The 20,993-nt window shown below is 40.3% G+C and overlaps 2 protein-coding genes and 1 pseudogene across 2 annotated transcripts in view; 1 reads left to right on the top strand and 2 right to left on the bottom strand.

Annotated features, from left to right (window-relative positions):
* SKA2 (spindle and kinetochore associated complex subunit 2) overlaps positions 1-15,251 on the bottom strand; it is a 33,281-nt gene extending 18,030 nt beyond the window's left edge. The window contains exon 1 of the mRNA XM_075561516.1: positions 15,116-15,251. Within this exon, the coding sequence (XP_075417631.1) occupies positions 15,116-15,148 (33 nt within the window). The 5' untranslated portion in view covers positions 15,149-15,251. The remainder of the gene's footprint in view (positions 1-15,115) is intronic.
* Positions 15,252-15,692: 441 nt separating this feature from the next.
* PRR11 (proline rich 11) overlaps positions 15,693-20,993 on the top strand; it is a 30,301-nt gene continuing 25,000 nt past the window's right edge. Inside the window, exon 1 of the mRNA XM_075561515.1 lies at positions 15,693-15,780. The gene's annotated coding sequence lies outside the window, so the exon portion shown is untranslated. The remainder of the gene's footprint in view (positions 15,781-20,993) is intronic.
* On the bottom strand, positions 17,710-17,882 carry LOC142460327 (U2 spliceosomal RNA; annotated as a pseudogene).

The raw sequence follows: 20,993 nt of genomic DNA, 5'->3' as shown, positions 1-20,993 counted from the left end.
GGGCTAATATCTGACTTATGGATTTGATCTGGACTGGGATGTTTTCTCAATATTCAACTTCTCTTGTACATAAAGCTCTTTCTTATACATATATGAGTGTCTATGGATGTTTCTCTAGTCTACCCAGACTAACACACTGCATTTACAACAATAGTAAAAATACCTACTATCTAGAATTAGCAAATGTTTCGTGGAGGTTACTTACTTAAAGAATTTCTCAACAGCTGGTAATTCTGCCTCTAAAGTGGACCAGAAATATATAAACTTTAGATACACATAAATGGATTTTGAGCTCACACTAATTCATAAACCCTAATTTTAGTCGTTACCATATAGCCCTGCTCACATGAAGTGATCACTGGAGATAAGAAATCAGATGGTACCCTATAAGAACAGCACCTGGGGTCTTAAAGGATTCTCAAAACTAGCAGCCATCTATGTGAGATGTCAGCAAAGTTCACACAGAAGAAGCACACCAGCTGGTATGATCCAAAGATGGTAAATAATAAAATCCAAGATCAGAAGAGGGAATTGTACTAACACTTAAATTCTGAGCACCCAGTTTGCAGGCTATGACAGTAAAAACCTAAAATTCACTGAACTCCCTCAAACCACTGAATAAGGATATGAAGTCTTGCCCTATTCAGGGTACACTATAAAGTGTATTACTGGAGATACAGTTAAGCTAAAAACTAACATATTACAGTGTTTTCCCTTTTGACCCATTTATAATTTGTTCTAGTTTCTATTCTGCTCTTTTTGGATTGAAGCTTTTCTATGTTTTATTTTCTAGTTGTTGGGCGTTTTTTATATGATTTTCTTTACATGAAATCCAAGATAGGTAATCCATAGAATAACTAGAATAGTTCCTTGGGGTTACAGCAGGAGCCCTGGTGTCATCGTGGCTACATGTTGCACTAACCATAAAGCCACAGTTTGAAGCCACCAGTCGCTGCACAGGAGAAAGAGTTATGGTCTTGGGAACGGTTTGGTACTATGAGTCAGAATTGACTCAATGGGAGTGAGTTTGGCTTTGGTTAGGGTTATGGCAGGGAAGGTTGGAGAGTAATGGGGAGCTAATAATGGTACAAGAATGAAAATGTTGTCAAATTGATTGTGGTAATGACGGCATAACTAGTTTCAATATATTTAAAACATGGAATTGCATGCCAATAAATCATATGCAAATAAAACTGTTAAGAAAAAAATCTACTATTGGCTCTCTTGAGCATTAACAAACATCCGGCTGTAAATAATACCAACATGTGAGGTAAGAGTAATGCTGTGATGAGTAAACATGCTTCATGGAGTTTCCAAGGCTGTAAATCTTCCTGGGGGCAGATGCCACAGCTTTCACCATGAAACAGTTGGAGGGTTCAAATGCAGACCATTAGCAAATAGTCAGGCTCAAGCCATTTGCACTACTAAGTCTCAAATACCAAAAATTAAAATCATCATAGTTTAAGTATTTTACAAATATCTAAATTCTTGAGGGAGCCCTGGTGGTGTAGTGGGTATGCAATGGGCTGTGATCTGCAAGGTTAGCAGTTCAAAACCACCAGCAGCCCCATAGGAGAAAGACTGGGCTTTCTACTTCAGTAAACAGTCTCAGAACCCAAAGCGAGTCACTATGAGTCAACATTGACTTAATGGCAGTGAGTGGGTTTTTTGGAAGCTCTTAAGATTTATGCCTATTGCATCTGTATAGTGGAAATACTAGGTAGCAATGTGCTATCTTTTCCCCCACTTTGCTTTTTATGATATCATGCTGTAGTTTGAAATGGACCAGAGTGGAAGTTTTTATACCATGGATATTGACTAGGAAATAAGCAAGAATACAAAGGAAAAAATAAACCAATAAAATGTTCATGAGTGAAGGTGAACAAGCGGCCATCTAGCTCAGAAGCAAATAAGCCCACATGGAAGAAGCACACCGGCCAGTGCGATCACGAGGTGCCCAAGGGACCAGGTATAAGGCATCATGCAAAAAAAAAAAGATATAAGTGTGTGTATGTATGTGTATATGTATATATGTATGTATATATATATCATATTAAATGAAGGGGGAAGTGCAGAGTGGAGACCCAAGGCCCAAGTGTCGACCAATGGAGATCCCCTCATAGAGGGGTTTAGGAGAGGAGATGGGTTAATTAGGGTGTGAGGTAGTATCGATGAAGAACACAGCTTTCCCCCAGATCCTGGATGCTTCCTCCCCCCAACTACCATGATCCGAATTCTACCTTGCAGGCCTGGATAGAACAGAGGCTGTACACTGGTGCATATGAGGGTTGGAGGTACAGGGAATCCAGGGTGGATGATACCTTCAGGACCAAGGGTGTGAGGGATGAAGCTGGGAGAGTGGAGGGTGAGTGGGTTGGAAAGGGGGAACTGATTACAAGGATCCACATGTGACCTCTTCCCTGGGAGAGGGACAGCAGAGAAGGGGGGAAGGGAGACTCCGGATAGGGCAAGATATGACAAAATAACGATGTATAAATTACCAAGGGCATATGAGGGAGGGGGGAATGGGGAGGGAGGGGGGACAAAAAAAGAGGACCTGATGCAAGGGGCTTAAGTGGAGAGCAAATGCCTTGAGAATGATTGGGGCAGGGAATGTATGGATGTGCTTTATACAATTGATGTATGTATATGTATGGATTGTGGTAAGAGTTGTATGAGTCCCTAATAAAATGTAAAAGAAGAAAAGAGAAAAAAATGATTAGGGCAAAGACTGTACAGATGTGCTTTATACAATTGATGTATGTATATGTATGAACTGTGAAAAGAATTGTATGAGCCCCAATAAATTTTTAAAAAAATGTTCATGAGATAAACAGTAAGAATCTCATCTGAAACTTTCAAATGAGGAAATAGGTTCTTTACCTCTAGTTCTATTTTCATTACTATAAGTTTCTTATAAAATTTTAATTTCTTATAAAATTAGTCCAAAATTATATATACCAAGGAGTCCTGGTGGCAAACAGTTACACAGATCTCTGTAAACCTAAAGACTGATAGTTCAAACCCACCCGGCAGCTCCCCAGGAGAAACACTTAGCTATTTGTGGCAGTTCTGTTCTATCGTTATAGAACATGAGTCAAAAATCCACTCAATAGCACCATCAATACATGACATCAAAATAATAGTCATATAGATTTTAAAATTCTTTACCTAAAACTAGTCTTTTTACAGTTTTAAATCTAGTTATTACTAACATGTCATTAATCGATTAAAATTTCCTTTTGAACACACACTGGTTGGGTGGTGTAGAGTAGATGGAATTGGAATATACTTGGGTGCCAGGCCTGGTTATCATGGACCAAGTTGGTTGGCCTTAGGTGGGTCCCTCATCTCTGTGGTTCACTTCTACTAAATAAGAGTTGAAATCGAGGTCCCTTTTAACACTGAAAAGGTTAATTGTTGCCTTCTAATAAGTTTGACATTCAAGCCTCAGATTTTAATATATACAGTGAAAACTTGATTGTACTATTTATTTTCTAAGCAAAGATAACCTTTTGCTACATAGTTGTTGTTTTTTTGCTACATGGTTTCTTTAGCTTGCCCATTGTTCTTCTCAATGTTGGGTGTTTAGCCTACAGCCAATACAGTGCTACTCAGAGATATTTATACAGCAGAGAATATCAATAAGCTTCTAGGATCTGGTAATAAAAAGGAAAATTGTAAATTATAGGCATGAAATTTACCAACCAATTTTGAAGGTCCCCAAAATCCACTATCGGCTGCTTAATGGCTAAAATTGATAGTGATATTTCATTCACAGCTCTCTCCAGTTATAAATTAGCCTTCTGAAAGCCTTATAAAATATAAATGTTATTGCTTAGTTACCTATGTAATTTTAGGGGTATTAAAATTATTAAAAGAGCAATTTCATTCTGTAGTTACAGAAGTTGAATTAATGTAATAGCAACTAACAATATAACCCTTGATGTAAAAACCAGATAAGACTATAACAAGGAAAAAAATTTTAAATAAAAGACTGTAACAAGGAATTGTTTAAATCGTTTTATTAGGGGCTCATACAACTCTTACCACAATCTATACATACATTTGCACATTCATTGCCCTCATCATTCTCATAACATTTGCTCTCCACCTTTGCCACTGGTATCAGTTGTTCATTTTCTCCTCCCTCTCTGCTCCCCCCTCCCTCATGAACCCTTGATAATTTATAAATTATTATTTTGTCATATCTTGCCCTGTCCGACGTCTCCCTTTACCCACTTTTCTGTTGTCCATCCCCCAGGGAGGAGGTCACATGTAGATCCTTGTAATTGGTTCCCCCTTTCCAATCCACCTTCCCTCCACCCTCCCAGCAACAAGGAAATATTTTAAAGGAGACTAGTGAATTAAAAAACAACAAAATTTTTTAAGTCAAAGACAATTCAGAAAGCAGCCATTTTCTCTCAAATGAAAAATCAGGATAAAGGGGAAAGTTTTTATTTTTAGGGGAAGTTTTATACCTAAAGGTGATTATGTAAAATATGCCCTTTATCTGAGAATCCAAGTACATGAGAATCCATGCTAAAGCGCCCCTAATTTACCTTCCGCCAGCTAGACATCCTATAAAGCAGACAAGATATTGCACATATGAGACAAGGAGTATCTTAGGAAATGAATTTGGGTTTTAGATAGCATATTATGTATTTCATAAACGCAGAACATTCTGCTGCCTTAGTTTTAAGATGAACAGCCTAATGCTTTCTGTGTGGAGTCACTGGTTCAGTGGTAGAAACCTAGCCTACCAGGAAAAAACCTAGGTTTGATTCCCAGCCAATGCACCTCATACAGTCAGTCACTACCTGTCAGACAAGGCTCCCAGGTGCTCTGCTGCTGAACAGATTTGAGCCGTTTCCGGACAAGGTAGAACAGCCTAATGATTTACTGCCCCAAAAGGCCAGTAAAGGACCACAATAGTTTGATCCACAAGGATGGGCATTTAGTTGTTCTGTAGGGCTCCTCACAGGAGGCTTGGTAAGCTGAAGGCAGTTAACAACTATCATTTATGGAGTCCCTAAGTAGGCTATATGAAAAGCTGGACGTTTTGAGTCCATCCAAAGGCACCTCAAAAAGGACTGGTAATCTTTTAGGAAAAAATATACCACCCACTCCATGTAGACAAGTTATTTCAGGTAAACAGCAACACCAATGCACAAGACGAGGCAGGAGCTACAGGTATTCTCTTTGCAATCTGCGGGATTCAGGAGTCTATGGAATTAGGCAGGAGGGTAGTACATATGAGACCCTGCCTCTAAAAGGCTGGTTTATCAATTAAAAGTTAGCTCTTTTTCTTTATACAGAGACTGATGTTTAAAATGTTGTCGAGGCTAATAGGTCATCTATGTGAATTGTGCTTTATACTGGGCTACAGAGGCAGATTTTCATAATACACTGAATCAACCTGGTTTAGAAAATCGCCACAGGCATACAAAAGAAAAGGTCTAAAATCATTTACAACATAGTTTTAATAATCATTAAAATGTAGAGGTGTTGTTTTTTTCTTTTTATATACCAGTCTTCAAATTTTATTGCAATAAAAATACATTTTATAAGGAGACTTCAAAAATTTGTGGGTTCAGGATCTCAGGTGGGAAGAGAATGCTTTGAAAATGATGATGGTGGCATATGTGCAAAGGTGCTTGACACACTGGATGAATGTATGGATTGTGATAAGAGATGTAAGAGCCCCAACAAAAGTATTTTAATAATAATTTTTTAAATTGTGGGAATTTCCCACATTTATGAAGTCAACTCATATATTCCATGTATAATAACTATTTCAAAAGTGTAAGCATTTTGTAATAAGTCTTTACTCTGCATTTAAAGATCACTGGTGTTTCCCAATGCCAATAGAGTTAATTTCAACTTTTATTAATTAATCATTTTATTGGGGGGGTTCTTACAAATCTTATGACAATCCATCATTTAATTGTATTAAGCACACTTGTACATATGTTGCCATCAACATTTCCAAAACATTTTTTTTCTACTTGAGCCCTTGGTATGAACTCTTTTTCCACCCTTCCCCCACCCTCCCAAATCCTAATTCAATTATATATTATTGTTGTTATTTCGTGTCTTACATGGTCCCTTGTCTCCCTTCACCTACATTTCTGTTCATTCCCCTAAGGGATGGGCTATATATTCAACCTTGTTCTGCCTCATGATATCACTTCTCCACTATTCCTAAGGGTTTTATCTGTCTTGAATTCCATGTATAAAGAGCTCTTATGTGTACCAATGTGTGTATGCTGGTCTAACTAGATTTATAAGGTAGAACTGGTGCATGGTAGTGGGGAAGGGAGGCATTAAAGAACTAGAGAAATAATATGGGTGAATTATCCCTTCCTTATAATCTTCTGTGGGGGGATGTCCAATTGTCTACAGATGAGCCTTGGGTATCCACTCCATGCCCCCTCCTTCACATTGATATAACTGTTTGTTTGGGATATTTTGATACCTGTTCCGTCGACACCTCATGATCACACAGGCCGGTGAACTTCCATGTGGGCTTTGTTGCTTCCCTGCTAGATGACTGCTTGTTTAACTTCAAGTCTTTAAGACAAAAGACGCTCTATCTTTTGATAGCCAGGCACCATACACTTTCTTCACATTTGCTTATGCACCCATTTTGTCTTCCGGGATCATGACAGGAAGATATCAAAGAGTGTCAGGTTATTAGAATAAAGTGTTCTTCTGTTTAGGGAAGCCTGGAGCAGAGGGCCCAAGTCCGTGTGCTATCTTAATACTTAACATATAAATATGTGCACACTGGCCCCTATCCTTGTCATTCTAAATTAATATATTTAAATATATACACGCCTATAGCCATACGTCTAGAAATTGTTTTTGCTTCCTACTTCTTTCCTCTATTTCCTTTCACCTACTCACCCTCTACTCAGCTCTCAGTAATTCCTCTTGGATACACTGCACTTGATCAAATCCCACCAGGCTTCCTCGCCTAATTTAAACTCGTTAACATGTCTTTTCACAAGTAGACTTTAACATCTACCTCTCTTGCTCCACTGAGGCTCCACATTTTACACCACTGCCACACTGGTTTCCAGTGTACTAAATATACCACGCTGTTTTCTAAAATCACCAGTCTCTAAATAGAGCCTGGCAAATAGCATATCAAATGCTATACTGCAGAATACATACAGAATATTATATAATACATGATTATACACATTACATATTTTACAATTATAAAATACCTAAGTTAAACCATCTTCAGTATATGCCAAAACAACTACATTCCTAACTTGCAGAACTCAATTAGATATGAAACAAAAGTTTAGAAAATCTTAATGCTCAAGGGATTACATCTTTGGGAACAATTTTCTTGCTTATACAGATACTAAAAAGTATTAAAGACATGACATTTAATTACCTGCAAATTATTTCAACCTCTGTAAGGCAAATGTTCTTAATATGGGGTCTATTAGCTAATGAGGACTGAGATCTACAAATCCTTAAGATTTGGCAGTTTTTTAAAGTGTCTGTGTACAATTTTCTTTTCTAAAGTTCCATGACCTAAAAAATATGGATAAAAGCCACAGTCCTAAGGAAAATATGGTTAATGTGTATACTTAAGTAAAAGCTGAGTTTTTCAGCACATTTTTAATGAAGTTTTTGTGGTAAAATTAGGTGCCTCGGTGGATATTTGGTTTGGCTTATACTCAAATATATACGGTATAACTTAGTGTTAAAGACATGGTGACAAAGCAAATTATCAAATAAATGGAATCTTCCATATTCCTAAAGATAGGCAGGGGAAGGGCTAGAAAATATTAGGACCAGAAAATAATCTGGTTTTCTGTCATTCAAAATAAAAAGTGTGAATGCTTTTGAAACCCAAAGATAAGTACAATGCTGAGCCTATAAAAGATAACTCAGGCGTTTGTGAAGAAGAGACCAAAAAAAGATAACTCAGACAAGCACAGTTCCCTTCCTTTTGTAGTCCAAGTAACCTTACTTAGTGTAGTTAGCTGAAGACACTTTACTAAATGCAATTGATTATCATCTCTCCCTTGATTCCCATCTAAATGCCTTTGGATTTTGGTTTTGTTTTGTTTTGTTTTTCAAAATTTGCTACAGGAGCAAACAGGTTGAATGTGGATATCTCTTGGAAGGGCCAAAGAACACTGAGCATCTCCTCTTAATTTGCCTATTAGTAACCACTGGAGAAAGATGACGCTTTCTACTCTTGTGAAGAGTTACAGTCTCAGAAACCCACAGGGTCACTGATTCAATGGCAGTGACCAAAAAGTTAATTCCTGTTATCTGGTTAGTCAACAGGACATTCAGAGACTGACTTACAAGATACCTTACTGGTCTGTCTGCTGCTTCAGAGTCTATGATTGTTTCTCCAGATTACCCTGAAACCTTAAATGTAAAACATCTGTATATGACTCCCCAAAGTGTACATTCCAAAGCAAAAGAATTCTCCATGCATTCTGATTTCAAACAGGAATCCATCAAGACAGCCTGCAATGGCTGTCAGCCTCCAAACAAACCTTTGTTTCTCTAAAGGAGCCCTGGTGGCACAGTGGTTCCAGCAACATAAGGGAAACTATAATACTGGTGACTTACTCACACCTTATAATAATCAGCCAAGTGAGCTCAAAAGAGAAGCAGTTAGCCAAGGACAACATTCAGAATGGTGAAGGATGAATAGAAACAGGGAACATGTGGAGCAAGTGGAATAAGCGATGTTACATTATGAGGACTGCCCTCATTGACATCAAACAAAATGTACATGAATTGTTAAATGGAAAACTGATTTGCTCTGTAAATCATCACTGAATTCACAATAATAAAACATTAAAAAATTTAAAGGATAAATTGGATTTAATATTTGTTAAAGAGAAGGCAAATAACAGTCTAGAAGATAATATGCTGACAAAAGGAATTTTTTCCAGAATATATAAAGGGCATTACAAAATAAATAAATAAAGGGCATTACAACACAATTCTCTTACAAAGCAAAAATGACTAACAAATCTATTTATTTAAAAACAGGTAAAAATAATTTAACACACTTAACCTACGATGATATATTAGTGGCAAATTAACTAAAGTTCAACATGATTAATCATTTTTAAAAATTAAAATTAAAACCACAATGAGATACCACTATGCCCCCATTAGAGTGGATAAAATTAAAGGGTTGACAATAGAAAGTGTTGACAAAGATGTCAAGAAACTAGAAACCTAATACATAGCTTTGAGAATGCAAACTAGTATAACCACTTGAAAGAGGTTTTAACTGTCTTTAAAATCAAGTATGCATTTCATGCTACCCAGTAATCACGTTCCTTGATATTTAACCACGGAAATAAAAACATGTCTACACAAAGACTTGCACTCTAATATTAGTAGTAACTCTATTCATAATAGGCACAAAAAGAAACCCCATCATAATCTGGTGAATGCATAGAACATTTTGAAAAACAGCTCAACAATAAAAATACCACAAGTATTCGTGTATAAGCTGAGTTTTTCAGTACATATTTTATGCAGTTTTGTGGTAAAATTAGGTGCCTTGGCTGATATTCGGGTCGGCTTATACTCGAGTATATATGGTAATCCAGCAACTGAGAAAGATAACACTGTGCTAAGTGAAAGAAGCTAGACACAAAAAACTACATATTGTATTGCTCCATTTAAAGGAAATTCTAGAAAAGGAAAAACTTAAGTTGTAGGGGAGTTTTGAAGAGGAGGGTGATTGTAAAGGGGCAAAGCGAACTTTTTGGGTTTCTGAAAATGTTCTATATTATTGTTGTGATGATAGTTACAATGTCAAACACATATGTAAAAACTCATTAACTAATATAATTAAAATAAGTAACTTTATTGTATGCAAATTACCTCAATAAAACGGATTACAAAATTAAGTATTAATTCACACATCATATTTCATAATTACAAAAAAACTTTTAAGACTAGCATTCTTAAGTTTTCGATTCAAGCATTTTCTTTACAATAGTAAAATTAATACCAAAAAATGTTTGGGGCAAATCATAACAGGAAATCATACAGCAGAAATTGCTTTCATTAGTTATTAATTCATCACATAACTGAATTAGATAAAACCCAAGGTTTGGCAAAACCTACTCAAATCTGCTAGAGAAAGGAGCAAATTACAAAGCATTGCTCATTTTGGCATGTTATAAAAGCTTCAGATAAAGAAAGTGGTCTGTCAGTTTATTTCAGAAAGCATTATTACCACAGTGAGCTTTTAATTAGTAAAAAAATGTGGGGTTGATTTTCTCTACAAAATTAGGACATTTAAAAATTGATAATAAAATTATGCAGTGGTAAATTACTCACAGACACTGAAGAGAGGTGTAAGGAAAAAGTCCAAATTGTGGTGTGCTTCCTGCTTTCAGATGCTTTGACAATACTATTGCACTGCTAGCTGTAAAGTACAGTAGTGCAATAAAGTCAGAGCATTCGTTAGCAGTAATGAATAGGAGAGAATCGCAAAAGCATCAGGCAACAGTTGAGGCTTCAGTACAAAAAGAATTTAAAGTAACGTCATTTTGGACAGAAGACATTTAAAACCTAAGACAATTTGTTTAAAAGAAAAGAACCCTAAAATACATGTATCTTCATGTTTTTAGAACTATAGCTTTAAATTGATATCATTTTTATATAATTTTATTACTAACCTATTAATAGTCAAACAAAACCAACAATTTGACTCCAAATCAAAGATGAAAGATTATCCTACAGAGATAATTCCTCCTTAAAATGTTGATTGAAGCAGAAATGCATTCCCATTATTTTCCCCAAACTCCTTTTATATGGTCCAGGTTCAACAATTTAGATTGTAAGCCTACTAAAAAAATGGACTCAATGATGCTCACCTTCCTGACAGGATCATTGAAGACAACTGGGTGAATAAGCAAATGTGGTGAAGAAAGCAGATGCCGCTCGGCTATCAAAAGATATAGCGTCTGGGGTCTTAAAGGCTTGAAGGTGAACAAGCGGTCATCTAGCTCAGAAGCAACAAAGCCCACATGGAAGAAGCACACCAGCCAGTGTGACCATGAGGTGTAGAAAGGATCAGGTATCAGGCATCAAAAAACAAAAAAATCATATTGTGAATGAGGGGGAGGGTGGAGTGGAGAGTGGGGACCCAAAGCCCATCTGTAGACAACTGGACATCCCCTTACAGAAGGGTCACAGGGAGATGAACCTGTCAGGAGGCAGTGTAGCAATGATGAAACATACAACTTTCCTCTAGTTCTTAAATGCTTCCTCCCCGCTCCCCCACCCCATCATGATCCCAATTCTACCTTACAAATCTGGCTAGGCCAGAGTTTGTACACTGGTATAGATAGAAACTGGAAACACAGGGAATCCAGGACAGATGAACCCTTTAGGACCAGTGCTAAGAGTGGCGATACTGGGAGGGTGTGGTAGAAAGGGGGAATCGATTACAAGGATCTACATATAACCTCTTCCCTGGGGGACGGACAACAGAAAGGTGGGTGAAGGGAGACGTCGGACAGTATAAGATATGACAAAATAATAATTTATAAATTATAAAGGGTTCATGAGGGAGGAGGGAGTGGGGAGGGAAGGGTAAAAATGGAGCTGATCCCAAGGGCTCAAGTAGAAATCAAATGTTTTGAGAATGATGATGGCAACAAATGTACAAGTGTGTTTGACACAATGGATACATATATGGATTGTGATAAGAGTTGTATGAGCCAATAAAATTTAAAAAATAAAAATTTAAGTAAAAATTTTTTTAATGGACTCAAATTAGGGCAGTTAGGAAGAACATTTAGTGTGTTGACTTCAAATACTGAGCCACACAACTGAAATATTACGATATTTCAATTCTACTAGGCAAGGATCAGGTTTTAAAGACGAAGTGTTTATGGGGAGGGAGGGGGAAAAAAAAAAGAGGACCTGATGCAAGGGGCTTAAGTGGAGAGCAAATGCCTTGAGAATGATTGGGGCAGGGAATGTATGGATGTGCTTTATACAATTGATGTATGTATATGTATGGATTGTGACAAGAGTTGTATGAGTCCCTAATAAAATGTAAAAGAAGAAAAGAGAAAAAAATGATTAGGGCAAAGACTGTACAGATGTGCTTTATACAATTGATGTATGTATATGTATGAACTGTGAAAAGAATTGTATGAGCCCCAATAAATTGTTAAAATAAAAAAAAATAATAATAAAAAAAAAATAAAGACAAAGTGTTTAGTACACATTTTCTTTTTATATCATTAATATTCAATATTGGCTTCTCAGTACATTATGTAAGTACTGTAAAACAAAAAATCAGGATTACACAGCAAATAATACACTTTTAAGATCTCAAGAAACTACATGGATTCATGGCAACTCTTATGAACATGAGCTGCACTGTCCTTTATTGTCACTGCACTGTCAATGCAAAGCCGTCATGTTAAAAACAGTATTAAAGTTCAAATACAACTTTTAAACCTAATGATTATAGAGACAAATAACCTGGGATGAGGATAAAACTACTAAAATACCTGCTTGTCTTTCTTCAAAACTATTTTATAGAATATATGAATCTAACCACCTCATTTTTGAAAGCTTACTTTTTGTCAAAATGCTTGTTTTCCCTTTAAAATAAAATGTTCCCAGTTTAAGGAAACCCTGTGAGAATGTTGACTCTATTGCACAGGTCCTAAAAGATTTAACTTCAAAACTAAACAATTTGAGGGAAAAAAATCTGTTAAAGCAGAATTAGTGTGATTTTGCATTACAATTAAACAGAAATAGTAGCTGGAGAAAAGCCTTGAAAATGGGAGGGGCAAGTTAGTTTCTACATCCATTGATAGAATCAAGCTGCAATACGTCATGTTTTCAGTTTATTTGTTATTTAAAAAGTCAATGTTAAAAATAAAACTTTGGAATTAAAGTTCACTCTTACAAGTTAGGAACGCTGGAAATTGAGCCTTCTCTGTAATTTCCCTCCCTCCTCCTACCCCCACATCCCCTCAAAAACCAAGCTCCTGGCCAAAGAGTCGGTTCCGACTTGCAGAGACCCTGAATGGCAGCGGAGAACCGTCCTGTGGTGTCCGAGACAGTAACTCGAAGTTTCATCTTCATCTTGCTCCCATGGAGGGGCTGGTGGTTCCGAATGCTCACCTGTGGTAGCAGCCAACGCTAACCCACTACGTTACTAGGACTCCACCCATCACAAAAAAAATTAAAATACTAAATATTTTAGAAGCCAAAATTGTACATGTTAAAGTACCCCAATTCACCCATAAACCGAAAACTCACTGCCATTGAGTTGATGTGGACTCACAGCAACCCTATGGGACAACGCAGAACTGCCCCTCTGGTTTCCACGACTGCCACTGTTACAGGGCCGAGAGCCCTGTCTTTCTCCAGCGAAGCTGCTGGTGGTTTCAAAGTGCGGGCCTCGCAGATCGTAGCTCAATGGGAACTATTACGCCACCATCAGAACAAGCTCAAGGCCTCACATTCTCTGAGGGGGGAATAGGATGATCCCGAATGATCCTCGGTTTCTTCCATGATTATCACTTGCCCTTTCTAAATCAGGTGTCTGACACCCATGGCACAGTTTGAAACGTGGAATAGGAGCACAAATGATATCTAAAAAGTAATTCCATGCAATCCCCAGGGTATGGAAAGAGCCCTGGTGGCTTGATAGGTTACGCTGGGGGTTGGGCAACTACTGGTGAGGTCCGCAGTTCGACAACCACCAGCGCCCCACAAGGGAAAGATGAGGCTTTCTATTCCCATAATAAAGATTTGCAGTCCTGGAAACCCACAGGGGCAGTTCTGCTCTCGCCATGGGGCCACTGTGACAGTTAAGTTTGGGGTTTTCGTGTCCCAGGGTAAGGAGGGCGGGGCAGGAGGGAACTGGGGCAGATTAGAGATGGACAAGGAAGAAGTTTGGGGCACCTTCATCTTGCTACTTTCTTGAACACAAAACAATTGGAGCTCAATAACGAGCGCTTTCTTCCAATTTTAATATTTCTAAGGAAGCCAGGCCGATCTGAAAGACTGAAATGCCAGGGGAGCAGGGTTGAAGGCACAACGAAGGAACTAAAAGGAGGAAGAACTGCAGGCCAACCCACTGGGGGTCTGGGGATGGGGACCAAACCCACTGCTATCAAGCGTTGGGGCCCCTAGGAACCCCAACAGGATTTCTTACACATCTTTATCGAAGCTGACACCCTTGTCTTTCTCGCTAGGAGCCGGCTGGAAGGTTTGAAATTTGGACCTGCGGTTAGCAGTCTCTTAAGTGGCGGGGCTGCCAGGGTTCCTGCTGGGGATGGGCAGGTGAGGCTAAAGACGAGGGGGAAGGCCCCCTAGAAACAAGCTGAAAGGTTCGTCCCCCTCCTCCCCAGCTCCAGCCCCGTCGTCCCTCTCCCCACTTGGCGCCTCCAAGCAGGCCAAACTCGCCAGGTACAATGGCAGTTTCCAATCGCCACCGCCCCCGGCTTCCAAGAATGAATTAAACTGGCCACCTCGAGAATGGAGTGCCCTCCTCGTCCTGCTCCCGCGCGCGTTCCGGGCCAGAAGCTGCTGCTTCCGATCCCCGAGCTCACGCCCCGCTTCACCCCAGGCTTGCCTCCTCCAGGGCAGGCACAGCGCCAGGGCTGCTTTAGGGCTGGCAAGTAGTTAACACAAGCCCCGAGCCTCCTTTGGATTACAGTACACCCCACCCTTCATCGCCCCCCTTTCGGAGCGTGAACGACTTCTCCCCTTCCAGGAGCATTCAGGGACCGTCTGGTCCCACCTTTTGGTGGGAACAGAAGGCAGTGTATCACAGCTACAGTTTTCTGAGCGGCGGAAAGGTACAGAGAAGGGAACAAGGAATTCCAAAGGCCCGGTCCCCTCAGCATCTCCCGCCATTTCCCTCACGAGTCTCCCGGATGTAACCCCTTCCCTCGCGGCGGTTAAGGGACCGGGCGGTGGCGACTCCCGTTAGCGCCGGAGGAGGGAACTCGAGTCCGGTCCGGCCCCAGTCGCCCAGAGTTTCCGGCGACGCCAAGTTATCCCACCTTCGAGGCCATTCATGGAAAATGCACTGTGCAGTAGCGCTCCACTTTGCACTCACCATCAGTTCCAGTTTGTCGACCTCCGCCTCCATGTTGAATAGTTGACATTCCTCAGACCGCGGCGGCGCTTAAGCCGCAAACCGTCATAGCACTGAAGGTCCCCATTGGACAGCTGTCACTCAACATCTCTCATTCATTGGCTCCCCAGTTTCACCGACGCCCGCCCATTGGCAGCGAGGTAACGCCCCTCCGCATGAAACACGTTTTCCGGTTGGACAAAGATACAAAACGCTGCAGAACGATTGGCTGTTGTATACTTCTTTCCCATTGGTTCTTCTGCCCTCTCTATTTCAATATCACAGTTCGGACTCTGCAGCGAGGACCTTCCGATTGGTCCCCTCAGAAGAAGCGACAGCCAATTAGACGAAACCTTCCACAGAAAGCTTAGCTGGCGTGGACACACCTTTTTTTCTCTCTCCAACTTTCCCTCCCCTTTCCTCCCGCCGCGGCTCCGTTCGTACCGAGAGCGCCTCAGTTCTGATTGGCCAGGGCTTGGCTCGCTCTGAGCCATTCACAAGCCAGGCTTTGCTCTTGCGCGAGCGAAACGTGGGCAGTCTAGGGCTACGATTGGTCCTTCCATGACAAGGATTTAATTTTGAATTGTTCTTTATGGAGTGGGAGAGACCACCGCCCAGACTCACCTAACCCGCGGGCTCTTAAACTAGTAAGTTCAGGGAGATTCTCCCCTTGTTACCCGGGCTCGCGTCTTCTGTGCGTGGAGCAATCGCTGCTGCTGCTCTTACTGGCCAGTTTCTGCTTGTGTTCTTAGGAGTGGGGAGGTGAGGAGCTTGCACGAAAGGGGGAAGAGGGGTTGTAACTGGCCGGCAAAGAAACGCTCAGCTTGGCTTCATCCTAACTATCTTTCTGCTATTAGCACTCCATGAGATATGTTTGGGAACAAGGAGCTGCCTGTCTTTTGCACACTCCCTTACATGGTGGCTACTCAAAGAGTGGCCCACGGACCACCAGCAGCGGCATGACTTGGACCTAGAAAGCACTTTATTGGGCTCCACCCAGAATCAGCAGATGCATTATAAACAGACCTCGCGTTACCCCCAGTGATTCTTAAAATCTGACAAGTACATGTATGTATTGACTGGCAGTATTACCATGTTGTTTGATCTTATCAAGATTATAGATCGTTGACTATAAATGTGCGCCCTGGCTACTATGTGTTAGACAAGGCTTTAGGGAGCTGTAATTTCCTTAGAGAAACAAAACAGAAACGCGAAAATACAATTCTGCACATATAAAGTATAAAATTAAATATAAGCAAGAACTAGAAGTGGTGCTGTAGATGCTCAGGCAGAAATTAATTGAACTGGCAATGGAAATTGGTTGAAGTCTGTTCTGGTGAGGGGGAATGTGTAAGAGCTCGCCATTGAAATGTTTTAGGAAATAGTCATGAAATGCAACTGTTATTTCCGTTGTTGTCATAGCTTTGAAAGTGCTCCTTGCCAGCACACCTTTCAGACCCTCAGGTGGGATCCCAACAGAAGCAACACTGCACTGCCAACCCTGCTGAATGCTTGGAATTCTTACTCTATTACTTAGTGCATCTTCGTACTGGGAAATAATTTTGATAGCCTTTTGATTGAATAAAGGTATGAATTATTTGAAGGACTAAAGTTCTCCCTTAACAAGATAATCCCAAATTTACTTGGATTAACCCATACTCTTTAATTAAAAGAGAGAACATTTGCTAAGTAACATTTAGCAAGAGTTATTTCTTTCATTCATTTATTGAGTGAAACATGCTTTAGTACTTCCAAGAAGCCATAGGAGAAAATACCTGCTGATTTGCTCCTGTATCCTAGAAACCCTTTGGGGCAGTTATACTTTGACCTACAGGTTGACTATGAGACTACACCAAAAACATGCTAGAGAGCAAAGACGAGTAAAACGTACCCGACCCTGGAAAAGCTCTGTCCAGCAGAATGACAGGCAAAAACTGCAATGTGATGTGGTAAATATTAAAGATGTATACAAAGATGTTATTGAATACAAGAAATATTTTATTTCAGCCAGGATAAATTTTGTAAAACAGATTATGTTAGTCCTGTTCACAATTATATCCCAGTCTCCAGTACAGTGCTGTTGTCAGTTCCAGCTCATTGTGACCTGTCTATGCACAACAGAACTCCCCAGTCCTGAACCGTCTTCACAATGGTTGTTATATTTGAGCCCATCCATGCAGCCACCGGATCAATCCATTTTGCTGAGGGTTTTCCGCTGTTTCATTGCCCTTCTATTTTATGAAAGATGATGTCTTTTTTTTTAATTTATTGGGGCTCATACAACTCTTATCACAGTTCATACATATACATACATCAATTGTATAAAGCACATCTGTACAGTCTTTGCCCTAATCATTTTTTTCTCCTCTTTTTTTTTTTACATTTTATTAGGGACTCATACAACTCTTATCACAATCCATACATATACATACATCAATTGTATAAAGCACATCCATACATTCCCTGCCCCAATCATTCTCAAAGCATTTGCTCTCCACTTAAGCCCCTTGCATCAGGTTCCTCTTTTTTTTTTCTTTTTTCCCCTCCCTCCCCCCTTTTTTTTTTTAAGTCCCCCGAGGGGGTGCACTGTTCCTGGAGGTACTGCAATACCAGGTCGATGCGTGGAGTGGACGGAGCAAGCTCCTATTCCAACTCCCTGCTCCAAAAATCCGTTTACTATATTGTCCTTGGATAGAAGACGTATCAGATATTAAACTGATAAGAACAGATACTACACTTGAAAGATGATGTCTTTTGCCAAGAACTGGTCCCTCCAAATAACATGTACGGAACAGCGCTAGGAGAAATAGAAACTTCCAACAAATATCTGTCAGATGAAGCAACAGAATCCTGAAGGCTCCGTGTAACTTGACTGGGAGGAAATACTCCAAATAAAGGGAAATATCTTGTGATGTGTTTTATACCTGAAGCATAAATTATTAGTCACTAGGTGTGATAAGGCTGCAGGAATCCATGAGCACTATGTTAAGATCATCTTTGACAGGTATACTAAGGAATCTGAGTTTTATCCAGAAGATGATAAGAAATCTTCAAATACTTTTAAACAGGAGAGTAACAAGATCATAGTTGTGTTTTAAATTATAAAGACTTAAGACAGAGGTATGATGAAGGAACATGAAACCAACTTCATCCTGAGAAACAATCTCCAAAACATGCAGCCTGGACTTTTTAAAGAATATAAATGTCAAGAAAGGCGATTAAGTATATGAAAAGGCTAGAGAACTGATTTAAATTAAAGGAGACTAAAGCGCTCCGGCACCTAAATGTGGATTCAGGGAAGAAAGTAGGTTTAAAGGATATTGTAGAAACAGTTGGGGAAAATTTGAATGCATGCAGTACTAACAGATCTTATATAAAGGTTAAATTTTTTTGGACCATGAATGTGGCTGTATAGAATAACCATGTTTTATTTTTTATGTATGCTCTCACATGTACATACAGCAAAGTTCATAACTCTGGCACATTAACAGTTGGTAAATACCTAGGTGAACCAGGTATGAGTGTCTTTATACTATGCTTGGAAACTTAATGAAAGTTTGAAATTTGGGGAAGTAAACAAGATGAAGGGGAAGTAGACTATAGTAGAAGGCAAAAATGAGAATGCTTAGAGGAAGTAGAGCCTGGTGGCATGGTGGTTAAGCATTGGGCTCCTAACTACAAGGTCAGCAATTCGAAACCACCAGCCCCTCCATGATACAAAGATGGGTCTAGAAGCTTCTGTAAAGAGGCACAGTCTCCAAAACTGACAGGAACCAGTCTACCCTGTCCTGTAGGGTCACTTATAAGTCAGCATCAACTCCGCTGCAGTGAGAGAGTAAGACACTGAAGGCAACTGAAGTTACCAACAGAAAAGGAAGGATGGTTAAGAAGAGACAGGACAAATTAACCAGAGAAATGTTTCGGATTCATCCTCATACTGTGCCAGTGCTCTCTTTCTCTCCTTTTCCGACCCTTTCTTCCTTCGACTTTCATTCTCTCTTAGCTCTCTTTTCTACCTCTCTGGCCCTTTGTTTCCTGTTTCCTTTGCCACCTCTCCCTTGCACAGGGATCTCTCAGAGTCTGGTGATCAGCTGACTGTTCTATTCACGGTACATGTTTTCCTGGGTGGCTTTACCCATTATACTGCTTTCTTTCTAAGATACAAATCTGAGCACAACCCTCTCCTACTTACCGTCTATTCTTGTTTCTCCTTTGCCTCGGAGATGACTTGGTCCTTACCCACTTTCCAGCTTTATCTGTCATTATTCCCACAGCCCTTAGAAACAATTGACCCACCCCAATCAATAGATCCACCCCTCCCAGCTGACAGTATTAATTCACAATCCACACCTGAGCAGATTAGCCAAACTGTTCAAGTTGATATGCCAGGTGGGGCTGCATCAGTAGCATTGCCAGAGGGAGATGCCTTACAAGATATTGCTGAAAGCACCCAGGAAACACCCTCACCACCCATTATTTCCGCTAGACCTCTCACTAAAATTAAGTCTCAGAAAGCTCCTAAAGGTGAGGTTGAGATGATTACCCAAGAAGAAGCTCCCTATACTCAAAGATCTGCTCGAGTTCTCAAATACGTACAAGCAGAAGCCTGGGGAATATCCCTGGGAATGGCTGCTAAGGGTGTGGGATACTGGTGCACGAAATGTAATATTAGACCGGTCTGAGGTTCTGGATATGGGACCCCCAAGCACAGATTCTTCTTTCAATGTCTCTGCGAGAGAAGCTGAGAGGATCTAATTCTTTATTTGGTTGGTTCAATGAAGCACGACCTGCCAGATGGCCTAGATTAGACCAATTTGAAGTACCTGACCTACCTTGGTACACTGTAGTGGAAGGCATCCAAAAGCTTAGAGAAATTGGTATGTTAGAATGGATCTATCAGGATATTACCATAGCCCAAAAAGGGGGTGTCCTGAGGGCATACCCTTTACCACAACCATAAGGAACAAGTTTGTGAAGTGGGCCCCAGCATCTTAAGACTCCTGTAATTGCTATTCTATGTGCACCAGGATTAACAGTGGGCACTGCCCTAAGTGAACTCCGACACTTGCCCACAATGGGGCTGATTGGTTCCCATGATGGTAGAGGGCAGGTGTCAACACTGAATCAACAGAGACAGGGTGGGCGTAGGTATAATAGACAACAAGGTTTCAGTAGTAATGAAAGCAACCTGTCTCATGTGGAATTATCGCATTGGCTACTTAGCCATGTTGTTCCTAGGAATTAAACAGATGGGAAACCTACTAAATATATATGTCATCTATACAGGCGGAAGAATGGTAGATCAGGTGAACAGCAGAGTAGACAGTCACGATCGCTCAATCCCAGACCTGAGCTAGTTTACAGACCCACAACCCCTTGAATGAGGAGGAGGCCGGGTCCCTTGTAAGGAGGATCCTGCTACATCACCAAAGGTCTATACTGTTAGTCTTTCTTCTAGCCTTCCCCAAAGGGACCTGCGGCCTTTCACAAGAGTGACTGTTCATTGGGGGAAAGGAAATAATCAAACTTTTGGGGGATTACTGGACACTGGTTCGGAACTGACACTAATTCCAGGAGACCCAAAGTGCCTTGAAGGCCCACCAGTCAGAGTGGGGCTTATGGAGGTCAAGTTATCAATGGAGTTTTAGCTCAGGTATGCCTCACTGTGGGTCCAGTGGGCCCCTGGACCCATCCTGTGGTTATTTTCTCAGTTTCAGAATGCATTATTGAAATAGACATACTTAGTAACTGCAGAACCCCCATATTGGATCCCTGAAATGTGGAATAAGGGCCATCATGGTAGGAAAGGCCAAGTGGACACCATTAGAACTGTCATTGCCTAGGAAAATAGTAAACCCAA

Source organism: Tenrec ecaudatus, chromosome 10, assembly GCF_050624435.1.
Source record: "Tenrec ecaudatus isolate mTenEca1 chromosome 10, mTenEca1.hap1, whole genome shotgun sequence".
Lineage (NCBI taxonomy): Eukaryota > Metazoa > Chordata > Mammalia > Afrosoricida > Tenrecidae > Tenrec > Tenrec ecaudatus.
Note: the sequence above shows the minus strand (reverse complement) of the source record. Positions and strands in the feature narration are given on the sequence as shown.